This window comes from Acartia tonsa, chromosome 10 (genome assembly GCF_053477335.1).
Source record: "Acartia tonsa isolate MP-2025a chromosome 10, ASM5347733v1, whole genome shotgun sequence".
Classification (NCBI taxonomy): domain Eukaryota; kingdom Metazoa; phylum Arthropoda; class Copepoda; order Calanoida; family Acartiidae; genus Acartia; species Acartia tonsa.
In genome coordinates, this window is record NC_137269.1 from 29,907,484 (window position 1) to 29,920,969 (window position 13,486).

At 35.5% G+C, this 13,486-nt stretch overlaps 1 protein-coding gene across 5 annotated transcripts in view; it reads left to right on the plus strand.

Annotated features, from left to right (window-relative positions):
• LOC145329829 (uncharacterized) overlaps positions 1-13,486 on the plus strand; it is a 39,285-nt gene that overhangs the window by 10,455 nt on the left and 15,344 nt on the right. For 4 of the 5 annotated variants that reach the window (XM_080174231.1, XM_080174233.1, XM_080174232.1 and 1 more), the window contains 6 exons: positions 648-737; positions 1,179-1,227; positions 1,891-1,981; positions 3,152-3,184; positions 4,528-4,569; positions 5,879-5,950. In XM_080174231.1, coding sequence (XP_080030357.1) covers positions 648-737; positions 1,179-1,227; positions 1,891-1,981; positions 3,152-3,184; positions 4,528-4,569; positions 5,879-5,950 — 377 coding nt within the window. The remainder of the gene's footprint in view (positions 1-647; positions 738-1,178; positions 1,228-1,890; positions 1,982-3,151; positions 3,185-4,527; positions 4,570-5,878; positions 5,951-13,486) is intronic. The other variant, XM_080174235.1, reaches the window with a different exon arrangement.

The window sequence follows — 13,486 nt, forward strand, 5'->3', positions numbered from 1 at the left end:
CCCTGTGCTAGGATGCTGCGAGGTGTGCCTGGCTAGGAGAACTAGACAGCTAGGATATAATATATGATAACCCTGTGCTTGGATGCTGCGAGGTGTGCCTGGCTAGGAGAACTAGACAGCTAGGATATAATATATGATAACCCTGTGCTAGGATGCTGCGAGGTGTGCCTGGCTAGGAGAACTAGACAGCTAGAATATATAATATATGATAACCATGTGCTAGGATGCTGCAAGGTGTGCCTGGCTGGGAGAACTAGACAGCTAGGATATAATATATAATAACCCTGTGCTAGGATGCTGCGAGGCGTGCCTGGCTAGGAGAACTATATAGTTAGGATATAATATATAATAACCCTGTGCTAGGATGCTGCGAGGTGTGCCTGGCTAGGAGAACTAGACAGCTAGGATATAATATATGATAACCCTGTGCTAGGATGCTGCGAGGTGTGCCTGGCTAGGAGAACTAGACAGCTAGGATATAATATATGTATAATAACCCTGTGCTTGGATGCTGTGAGGTGTGCCTGGCTAGGAGAACTAGACAGCTAGGCTTTAATATATGATAACCATGTGCTAGGATGCTGCAAGGTGTGCCTGGCTAGGAGAACTAGACAGCTATGATATAATATATGATAACCATGTGCTAGGATGCTGCGAGGTGTGCCTGGCTAGGAGAACTAGACAGCCAGGAGGAGAGTGATGAATTTAGCAACGAATTTGATGTGGATTTTCAATATGTAAGTTTGTACTTGTAACTTGTACTAGCTAAGCTACTCTATAAATCTTTGTTAGTATGGCTTATCGAGTTAGCATCCTCAAATTCCAAGAGCACTCGTCTGTTAATTGTTTTAAATTTGGTGGCTAATACTTTCTAGCGGCTGTAGCTTTAGAAAACATAGGCAGATTTAATTTAGCTTTATTGGACTTCAGTGGCGAAGTTCACTGTTTGTAAAATTTCAATAATAATGATTTAGCATCTATGACCGCCTGAGTTCTATTATGCTAGCGGTGATTTCTATTGTGTGTGTGGTGATACCCCTTCTGAATAAAGTTGAAAAGCTTTACATCAAGAGAGAACCATATCGTTTTGTGAAGTCCTTACACGCACACACAGACAGACAGACATCCTGATACTCTTATACAAGGATAACTAGGTAGTAACTATCTTTTTTTCATAGATAGAAGAGGCGATTTCCTACACTGAATTTTTACAAGATCAAACTACAGGTTATATACAGCGCAGCTATACTATCCATACCTTTGGTATGTCTGTACGTTAATGACCTGTAGAAATTTTTATTTTTAATAATTGCCTAATACTGATAATCAATAAGTATTGAGAGATAATACTGGGAATTATTTAATAACTAAAAATAATAATGACCAATACTGGGATTTAATTAATATTTATAAATAGTAGTAACCAATAATGGGAATTAATTAATATTTAGAAATGACAATGACCAATACTGGGATTTAATTAATATTTATAAATAGTAGTAACCAATAATGGGAATTAATTAATATTTAGAAATGACAATGACCAATACTGGGATTTAATTAATATTTATAAATAGTAGTAACCAATAATAGGAATTAATTAATATTTATAAATAACAATGACCAATACTGGGAATTAATTAATATTTATAAATAACAATGACCCATACTAGGAACTAATTGATATTTATAAATAATAATAACCAATACTGGGAAAAATTAATATTTAAAAATAATAATGACCAATACTGGGAATTAATTAATATTTAAAAATGTCAATGACCAATACTGGGAATTAATTAATATTTAGAAATGACAATGACCAATACTGGGAATTAATTAATATTTAGAAATGACAATGACCAATACTGGGAATTAATTAATATTTAGAAATGACAATGACCAATACTGGGATGGCCAAGCAAGATCATGAAAATTGGTACAACAGTCTAACAGCTGAACAGAAAGCATATATTTTACAGTAAGTTAAAATTTGTATAGATTTTTAGAAATTTTCCTAGCCTTGCATAATACTTTGATTTAACCCCTATAAGGTTATAAAATTAAATGACTTAACCTAACCTTAGATAAGTCAATAGAAGAGTAATTAAGCTTTCATCCAAAATTTATGTCGCATATTTTTGTGATGCATTGATAAGACCATTGACTATGAAAAGATCTTCTCCAACTTTTTTTTTATAAAAAAAGGTTCTTTTAAAAAATTATTTTGATTTCAAAATTTTCTTCCGTTGACTTATCCCAACAATTTAATTTCTTTATATTTATCTATATACTTATTTGATATTTAAAAATAGTTTTAAAAATAATGAAAGTAAACTAACTAACCTACTTAATGCTTAATTAACCCATGTAGGACCTAAACTCTTATTTATCCTATGTAACCTAACATTTAATGATTTCTTTGGGCCCAATCCAATATAACAAAATCTAATGTGAATTTAATATTTGTATATGATTGTTATTTTTCACCAAATTTAACCTAACCTTATATGATAAAATAAATATTTTTTAAAGTTTGCCAATAATTCAGTCGGTCAAAAATGTGATATTATAAATGAACTAATTAATTCTATGCATCATACTTATCAATAACATGATTGAAGGAAAAAAACTAAAGCATTTTTACTGGCAGAATTATTGTTGAATATTTTACATGGTGCATTTTCTTAATTTTGTAAAATATATAAAAAAAATATTGTTTTTTTTTCTTCAAATTGCTGGCTCGGCAGTTGCTCATTAGCCAACTACAAACCTAGCTGTGGTTTCCCTCAGGTGGCTGGTTGGGCATTGACCCCCCCCCCAACATATTAAATAAATTGAAAATAAGTGAGGGGGAGTTTTTCACAGCCTATGCCTGCGGAACTACCCATTACCAAATGTAACCTAACCTTACCTAGAGTGATAAACCAACAAACAAAAAAGCTCCTCCCCATTATTTATAATTTATTTCCAAATAATTAGAGGGGGGGGGGGGTGTGAAGTGCTCAAAACAATACTTTTTGTGATAGCGCTGCCTAATCTTGTTACCAAAGACGCAAACCGTTTATTGAAAATTAATAAAGCACACAAATGGGTTTAATGAGGTTGACGCGAGGCTGCCGAGCCCTGGAAAAAATATGACTTTCCTTAGGAGAAGAAACTCGGGGTTGCTGAAAAGAGAAAGGTAGAGTTGAGAACAGGGGCGTGCGGGAGGGGTGTGGGCTGGGGGGTTGTATTACCCTCATAAATGAAATATATTGGGGAAGAATGTATTTCCCTTTATTGCAACTCCTCATAGCTCACACCCCTCTGGTAAGTTCCTGTGAACGCCACTGGTTGAGAATATGACTAACATTTTAATTGAATGGCTAAGTATTGTTTTTGATCAAATTTCCTTTCCCTTGTTTCTCCCCCTTTTCTTACCCACTTCCTTTCAGTTACATTGAAAAAAAACTAATTTTACACCAACTCTACGCCAACAAAATATTTAATTTTCGGCAATTTCAAATGAAATCAATTGGCTGGGAAAAAATATTCTGCGCATATTCGAATGGTCAGACCATAACATCATCAAGTAAAACAAGGATGACAATATCTTTAAATACAGAAGCGCAAAACAATATGGGATATATGGACAAAGTTATTTATAGAGCAGATGTGAATATACCACTAGAATCTTCACACAAAATGTCTTCCTATTTTTCTTAATCACCTAGGAAAAACAGAATTTTGATATTAAAATTTGGGGAAAAGTCCCTTTCGTGGCAAGGCCCTTTAAGGGCCGATTCGTCGTATTTTTAAAATGGCTTTTGATAGCTTATTTTAGGTTAGTTTAGGTCATTTGTGTTAGGTGATTGCCCCAGAGGGTTAGGCAATTAGCCCCGCAGGGTTAGAGCCTCCCACAGAGGATAGAAATAGGAGAAAAGCTACTGTGAAAAAAAACAAGAATCGCCCCTACAGGAGCATTGCCACGAAAGGGACTATACCCAAAATTTGTTCTACACCATTACATTACACATAGACCGACGGACAATGTTAGTTATATGATAACTATTATAACCAACCAAATTAAAACGATGCTGTGAGTATTGGTGCAAAAAATATGACGTAACAAAAAAAATTAGCCAATGAGAGGCCGTTATTGACCAATGGTAAAATTTATAGTGGCCTCTCATTGGCTAATTTTTTTGTTACGTCATTTTTTTTGCACCAATACTCACAGCATCAATTAAAACGTCTATTTAGATATCAGCCGAATGAATTAAATTTCTCCTATCAAAAATCCTGTAATGCATTCCGAAGGACAAAATTCAAAAGAATCTATTTAATGACTCAGAAGAATTAAGAATTATATATAGAGTAGCTTCCCTATACTTAAAATCAAGATGTAGTTATAGTTTGTCTATGAACAATAGTACAATGATTTCTCAAAACCTTAATTTAAAAAAAATTATAATGCACATAGTCAATTGAAAATAAATTATCTTTTTTTTCAATATTGATATATATAATTTAACATATTTTTAGATTAAATAAAGAGAAGATTGAAAATAAACAAGTTTTAAAAAGGTAAATTTTTAATATTTATATTTGGAGAAGTAATTTTTTCTAAACCAGTGGCTACACCCATAGAGGCTTCTAGTATCACTTGAGGGAAGGGGGAATGAGTCGACCCTCCCCTTTCAGTTACAGTTTTTTTTCAGGAACGATTCCTTTTTGGGAGGGTGGAGGTACCCTCCTCTAAAATAGTCAAAAACTTTCCCTAGACATGTAATAATCTACAGATTGACTGTCATCCTCTTACTTTTATATAAGGACTAGCGGCTACGTCCCTAGAGGCCTCTAGTGGCACTTTGAATGTTTTTTTTTTATTTAAAATATTTAATTAAAGAAATAATTGGTTTATGTTTCGTTCAAGTCTCTTTTTTGGGAAGGGGTAATTTTTTTCTTGGGGTGATTTCTCTTGGGAGAGTGGTGGTAATCTCCCTTTAAATAGTTATAAACCTTCCCAGGACCTATAAGAATCTACCCTGTAAAGGAGAACCCGATCGGTTCAGCGGTTAGTGAGATCCTTAGGTACTAACACACAGACATCCTGTTACTTTTACATAAGGATATAAGACTGTAGATTTTACTTGTACAAAAAGTTTAATAAGCATTATCTATTTTTGGTTGGCTTTCAAACATTGGTTACTTCATTAAATATTAATCGGTAGCTTTAAGATAGAAGATTTGAATAATAATTAAAATCTACAGAAAGATTGATTTTGTTTATCGTCAATTATGAACATAAATTTGTCGTCCTAACCCTTAAGATCTTTATATTTATGGATATCAGGCATTTCCTTCTGTTTTTTTAGTATTGATTAGAAACCGATTAATATCCGCTGGATTAGAACCAGTCCTCAATAATACTAAAAACAATCATGTAATTGTATAGCATAGTATTACATACAATTTTCTACAAATATTCAAAATAAAATCCTAGAACTGAAAGTTAGCCAGTACTTTTGGTCCACAGGGGCTAAAAAATGGTTATAATCTTAATCTTTTTTTATTTTAATATCCTCCGTTAGCTCTCTATAAAACAATGTGATAAGGAACTATTCTCTTATCATTCGAATCCGGTGGATAGGAACCGGTTCTCATCCATACAAAAAAACTATGTCTAGCACCGAATTATATCCAGCTTTCTACGAATATAAAAATGTACAATCATAAGATTAAAACCAGCTTTTTTTGCCGGTGCCTTCGGCACCCCGGGGCTAAAAAAACTAGTTTTAATCCTATAATTGTACATTCTATATCCGCGGCAAGCTGTCTATAAAACAATGTGATAAGGAACTATCATCGTTTTTAAATTATTATATTTTTTAAGGAGTACATTAAGTGTGAGTAAGAATAATATGGTTCCCCAAGAACAAAAGAGCTTCGAAGATTTTCTTAATAGGTAAAGAAGGTGTATCAACTTTTTTTTTATGGCTAGCCGGTTCTTTTAGTAAGTAGTAGATGTAAAATTTTTCATAGAATTCAGATATGCAATCGGTTTTTTTGTAGACCTCTTATTTTTTAAGTAATTTAAGTTTTTTAAAAAAATAATTAAGTCGGTTTTAAGGTACTAAAATGCAACAAAATAAAAGAAGAAAATGGCCAGTAAGAACAAAAATAGTAAGATCTTTAATTTGACACCTTACTTTTAAAATTCTGTTGAGTAATTATTGAAAAAATCTATTTTTTTAACCTCGGTTTAATAAAAACTTTAGACCTAAATATTTTCTCAAACAGACATAAAAAACATGGGTTCATATATACCTTTAGAATCAGAAAAATATTACGAATCCATTGTAAGCAAAATTGAAAAAAAGTAAAAAAATAAAAAAAATATAAAAATGGCCAATTGTATTTTTTGTTCTGGCAACACTATCGTCTTCCCTTTTTTACCCCCTCTTTACCCCCTCTATACCCCCTTCCCATTTTTATACCCAATTCAAAAGTTAAGACGTTGCCTGTACAATATAATATGATATTTTCATATAATTCCTTTTATTGTAGTTTATATACTATATTGTAAACTTTTTTTTTCAATTTTGCTTACAATGGATTCGTAATATTTTTCTGATTCTAAAGGTATATATGAACCCATATTTTTTTACTTGTGAAATGATAAGATTGAGTTCAAAGTTTTTATTCTCGTGGGTTTAAAAAAATCGATTTTTTCAATAATTACCTGACAGAATTGAAAAAGTAAGGTGTCAAATTAAAGATCTTACTATTTTTGTTCATAATGGCCATTTTCTTTCTTTTTTTTGTTGCATTTTAGTACCTTAAAATCGACTTAATTTTTTTTTTTTTAACTTAAATTACTTAAAAAATAAGAGGTCTACAAAAAAAACCGATTGCATATCTGAATTCTATGAAAAATTTTACATCTACTACTTACTAAAAGGACCGGCTAGCTATAAAAAAAAAAGTTGATACAACTTCTTTCTCGTATTCATTCGAATCCGGTGGATAGGAACCGGTTCTCATCCATACGAAAAAATTATGTCTAGCATCGTATTATATCCAGTTTTCTACGAATATAGAAATGTACAATCATAAGATTAAAACCAGTTTTTTTTAGACAGGCCTTCGGCACCTCGGGGCTAAAAAAACTAGTTTTAATCCTATAATTGTACATTCAATATCCGCGGAAAGCCGTTTATAATACGATACGAGAAATAACTATTATAACACGCAAAGTAATCTCAATATATAAAGCTTAGTTGGGTATAGTCCTTTCCATGACATCGCTCCATATGGAGCGATGATTTTAATTGATCGCCTCTTATGACAAGGGGCGATGTATTGGCTCCTTGAAAGGAGCGATTTAATAGCCCCATATAACAAGAGGCGATGTTATGACTCCTTGAAAGGAGCGATTTAATAGCCCCTTGCCCTAAGAGGCGATTAAATGATCCTTTATCGCTCCTTTATCGCCCCTTCTAAAGAGGAGATGATATGTCCTCTTATCCCAAGGGGCTATTTAATTAAATATCGCCTCTTCATGGCCCCTTCACTATTATATATATCTTAGTCCCTTGATGGCCCCTACATCGCTCCTACATCGCTCCTCCATCGCTCCTTCTCCAAATTTATATTAGATTGTACTTTGATGGCCCCTACATTGCCCCTCCATCGCTTCTACATCGCCCCTTCATCGCTCCTTCTTCAAATTTATATTACATTGTACTTTGATGGCCCCTACATCGCCCCTCCATCGCTCCTACATCGCCCCTCCATCGCTCCTACATCGCCCCTTCATCGCTCCTTCTTCAAATTTATATTACATTGTACTGTGATGGCCCCTACATTGCTCCTACATCGCTCCTTCATCGCTCCTACATCGCCCCTTCATCGCTCCTTCTCCAAATTTATATTACATTGCAACTTGATGGCCCCTACATCGCTGCTACATCGCTCCTACATCGCCCCTCCATCGCTCCTTCATCGCTCCTTCATCGCTCCTTCTCCAAATTTATATTAAATTGTACTGTGATGGCCCCTACATCGCTCCTACATCGCTCCTTCATCGCTCCTACATCGCCCCTTCATCGCTCCTTCTCCAAATTTATATTACATTGCAACTTGATGGCCCCTACATCGCTCCTCCATCGCTCCTTCATCGCTCCTACATCGCCCCTTCATCGCTACTTCTCCAAATTTATATTACATTGCAACTTGATGGCCCCTACATCGCTCCTCCATCGCCCCTTAATAGCCCCTTACCTTAATTTATATAACAAAGCTCCTATATGGCCTCTCTATCGCCCCTTAATAGCCACTTACCTTAATTTATATAACATAGCCCCTACATAGCCTCTCAATCGCCCCTTAATAGCCCCTTACCTTAATTTATATAACATAGCCCTACATAGCCTCTCCATCGCCCCTTAATAGCCCCTTACCTTAATTTATATAGCATAGCCCCTACATAGCCTCTCCATCGCCCCTTAATAGCCCCTTACCCTAATCTATATAACATAGCCCCTACATAGCCCCTTCATCGCTCCTTCTCCAAATTTATATTACATTGTACTTTGATGGCCCCTACATCGCCCCTACATCGCTCCTCCATCGCTCCTTCATCGCTCCTACATCGCCCCTTAATAGCCCCTTACCTAAATTTATATAACAAAGCTCCTATATAGCCTCTCCATCGCCCCTTAATAGCCCCTTACCTTAATTTATATAACATAGCCCCTACATAGCCTCTCAATCGCCCCTTAATAGCCCCTTACCTTAATTTATATAACATAGCCCTACATAGCCTCTCCATCGCCCCTTAATAGCCCCTTACCTTAATTTATATAGCATAGCCCCTACATAGCCTCTCCATCGCCCCTTAATAGCCCCTTACCCTAATCTATATAACATAGCCCCTACATAGCCTCTCCATCGCCCCTTAATAGCCCCTTACCTAAATTTATATAACAAAGCTCCTATATAGCCTCTCCATCGCCCCTTAATAGCCCCTTACCTTAATTTATATAACATAGCCCCTACATAGCCTCTCAATCGCCCCTTAATAGCCCCTTACCTTAATTTATATAACATAGCCCTACATAGCCTCTCCATCGCCCCTTAATAGCCCCTTACCTTAATTTATATAGCATAGCCCCTACATAGCCTCTCCATCGCCCCTTAATAGCCCCTTACCCTAATCTATATAACATAGCCCCTACATAGCCCCTTCATCGCTCCTTCTCCAAATTTATATTACATTGTACTTTGATGGCCCCTACATCGCCCCTACATCGCTCCTCCATCGCTCCTTCATCGCTCCTACATCGCCCCTTAATAGCCCCTTACCTAAATTTATATAACAAAGCTCCTATATAGCCTCTCCATCGCCCCTTAATAGCCCCTTACCTTAATTTATATAACATAGCCCCTACATAGCCTCTCAATCGCCCCTTAATAGCCCCTTACCTTAATTTATATAACATAGCCCTACATAGCCTCTCCATCGCCCCTTAATAGCCCCTTACCTTAATTTATATAGCATAGCCCCTACATAGCCTCTCCATCGCCCCTTAATAGCCCCTTACCCTAATCTATATAACATAGCCCCTACATAGCCCCTTCATCGCTCCTTCTCCAAATTTATATTACATTGTACTTTGATGGCCCCTACATCGCCCCTACATCGCTCCTCCATCGCTCCTTCATCGCTCCTACATCGCCCCTTAATAGCCCCTTACCTAAATTTATATAACAAAGCTCCTATATAGCCTCTCCATCGCCCCTTAATAGCCCCTTACCTTAATTTATATAACATAGCCCCTACATAGCCTCTCAATCGCCCCTTAATAGCCCCTTACCTTAATTTATATAACATAGCCCTACATAGCCTCTCCATCGCCCCTTAATAGCCCCTTACCTTAATTTATATAGCATAGACCCTACATAGCCTCTCCATCGCCCCTTAATAGCCCCTTACCCTAATCTATATAACATAGCCCCTACATAGCCTCTCCATCGCCCCTTAATAGCCCCTTACCTAAATTTATATAACAAAGCTCCTATATAGCCTCTCCATCGCCCCTTAATAGCCCCTTACCTTAATTTATATAACATAGCCCCTACATAGCCTCTCAATCGCCCCTTAATAGCCCCTTACCTTAATTTATATAACATAGCCCTACATAGCCTCTCCATCGCCCCTTAATAGCCCCTTACCTTAATTTATATAGCATAGCCCCTACATAGCCTCTCCATCGCCCCTTAATAGCCCCTTACCCTAATCTATATAACATAGCCCCTACAAAGCCTCTCCATCGCCCCTTAATAGCCCCTTACCTTAATCTATATAACAAAGCTCCTACATAGCCTCTCCATCGCCCCATAATAGCCTCTTACCTTAATTATGTAACATAGCCCCTACATAGCCTCTCCATCGCCCCTTAATATCCCCTTACCTTAATTATATAACATAGCTCCTACATAGCCTCCCCATCGCCCCTTAATAGCCCCTTACCCGAATTTATATAACATAGCCCCTTAATAGCCCCTTACCTTAATTTATATAGCATAGCCCCTATATAGCCTCTCCATCGCCCCTTAATAGTCCTTTACCTTAATTTATATAAAATAGCCCCTATATAGCCTCTCCATCGCCCCTTAATAGCCAATTTATATAACATAGCCGCTACATAGCCTCTCCATCGCCCCTTAATAGCTCCTTACCTTAATTTATATAACATAGCCTCTCCATCGCCCCTTAATAGCCCTCCATCGCCACTTAAAAGCCCCTTACCTTAATTTATATAACATAGCCTCTATATAGCCTCTCCATCGCCCCTTAATAGCCCCTTATATCCTCCTTCAAAACAGTTATACACCTTCCCAGGATCTATTGGAAGCTACCCTATAAAGGAGAACCATATCGGTTCTGCAGTTAGCGATCTTCTTTGATACATACAGACAATGATCCTGTTACTTTTTATAAGGATTAAAAATAAAATGGCCTAAAGCCATCTCATTACCCATAGGAAGCTTCACTGTAAAGGAGAACCATGTCGGTTTAGTGGTTAGCAAGGTACAGACAGACATACATACAGACAAAGATCCTGTTACTTTATTATAAGGATTAAAATAAAATAGTTATTAACCTCCCCAGGACCTATGAGAAGCTACCCTATTAAGGAGAACGATCTCAGGACCTATAGGAATCTTCACTGTAAAGGAGAACCATATTGGTTCAGCGGTTAGCAAGATCCTTCGGTACAGACAGACATTCATACATACAGACAAAGATTCTGTTAATTTATTTTAAGAAATACAGATAAAATTGTTATAAACCTTTCCAGGCCTAAAACCATCTCAGGACCTAATTTCTCGACAACTCGAGTTAAGTTACTATATTATTTTTACAATGTTTAACTTATCTGTTATTATTGGCTGACGAAAAGTTTGGGCAAAAAAAAAGATTTATTCTTCAATGAAATATCTCTCCAGTATAATTTTGGCAAGTGCTAATTTATTAAGAATAAAGTTTGCCACAAATTTACCAAAAAATCTCATTGTCATTTCGCCAGGGAGGATTGGGATAGTTCCCAAAGTGTTATAAGTTGGCTTATCCAAGAGTGCTGTCTAGTCTCCAAAGTTTTATAATACCGTTTTCTTATTCGTTAGATTAACAACCTTGGGGACTTTTTATTGTTTAGTGATTGTTTAGTTCATTAAGTTGAGTGTCTAAATGTTTCAACCACTAATTCTAAACTAAAGAAGGGGTAATTTTGTGAATCATCAATGGGAATAATTAATATATAAACATACATATATATAAAGTGTTTTTTTTATGAGAACATTTTTGAAAGCAATTTTACCCTACTTATAGTTATCAGAATTTAATGGCTTATTCTCTTCGTTTTTTATAACCATTAACAGAAAAGCAAAAAAATATTTCAGTTTTTATTTAAAAAGTACAGTAAATTCAAAATTTCAAAACATGGGTGTCAACATCTAAAATAGTTATTTCTCGCATCGTATTATAAACGGCTTTCCGCGGATATAGAAAGTACAATTATGAGATTAAAACTAGTTTTTTTAGCCCCGAGGTGCCGAAGGCACCGGCTAAAAAAACTGGGTTTAATCTTATGATTGTACATATCTATATTCGTAGAAAGCTGGATATAATACGATGCTAGACATAGTTTTTTCGTATGGATGAGAACCGGTTCCTATCCACCGGATTCAAATGAATACGAGAAATGGTTTTAGCGCATTTTTCTAATGCTCAAATCTTCTACCCTTTCCAAGAATGGAGGGAGTACATTGGGGGGCCAGTATTCCCTCCCTGGTTGAGATATGGCCTTCAAATTTCAAAATGTTCTAGTACATGTCACAAATAGTATCTATATAAATTTTTAGCTCTATATCTCAACTTTGAAGCGTTTTGCAGCCATTCTTGCAAAGGTAGATTATAAGAAAAATGCACTAAAACCATTTTTAGATGTTGACACCTAAGATTTAAATTTTTTAATTTACTGTACTTTTTGAATAAAAACTGAAATATTTTTTGCTTTTCTATTAAAGGTTATAAAAAAAGAAGAGAATAAGCCATTAATCATTAAATTCTGATAACTATAAGTAAGGTAAAATTGCTTTCAAAAAAGTTCTCATAAAAAAACACACTGTATATATGTATATATATCATTTTATCGACACTCGTCTTATCCCTGTAGATCTCTGATTATCAGAGCATTTTTGAAATATTTGCTGCTTATTTTTTGGCTGCCTTTGGCAAAATAATTTTTTTTCATAAAAAATGTATACAAAATTATCGTATTAATTTGGTAAATATATCATTGCACTTGAATTATTTTTAAGTCACTAACGGCTAATCCCATAGATGACCCTAGGAGTACTTTAATGAATAGATGTGGTGGAGAGGGGGGGGGGGAGGGGGAAGGTTAAGAATTTAAGGGAAGTGATACCTTCCGGGGGCTGAAAGTGTTGGTCCCCTCCCCGAAATGAAAACTTTTCCTGCGAGTAAAATAAGCTTCAATGTAAAGGAGAAGCATATCGGTTCAGTTGATACTGATAAACATCCTGTTACTTTAATGTAAATATTAGTTTAAGGATAGTCTGTATAATCTCAGGGAGAAAGGAAACATTAGGCAATTTTTACAATAGTCTCCAAAGTTTTATAATGAAGTTTTCTTATTCGTTGGCTCAAAACTTTGGGGACTTTTGTCATATTTTGGTTGTAGTGTTGCAATTTTGTGTATCGTTATTAGGGAAGGATAAAAATTTATCGGCCATTGTCTTATTCCTTTAGATCCTCGGTATAATCAACTGAATAACAGTTCCAACAACAAAAATTAAGATATTGCTTCGCTTTTTATGGACAAATATCCTGTTATTTTATTATAAGGAAAAAAAATAAACTATCTTAAAATCATCTCAGGACTCAGCGGTTAGCAAGATCCTACGATATAGA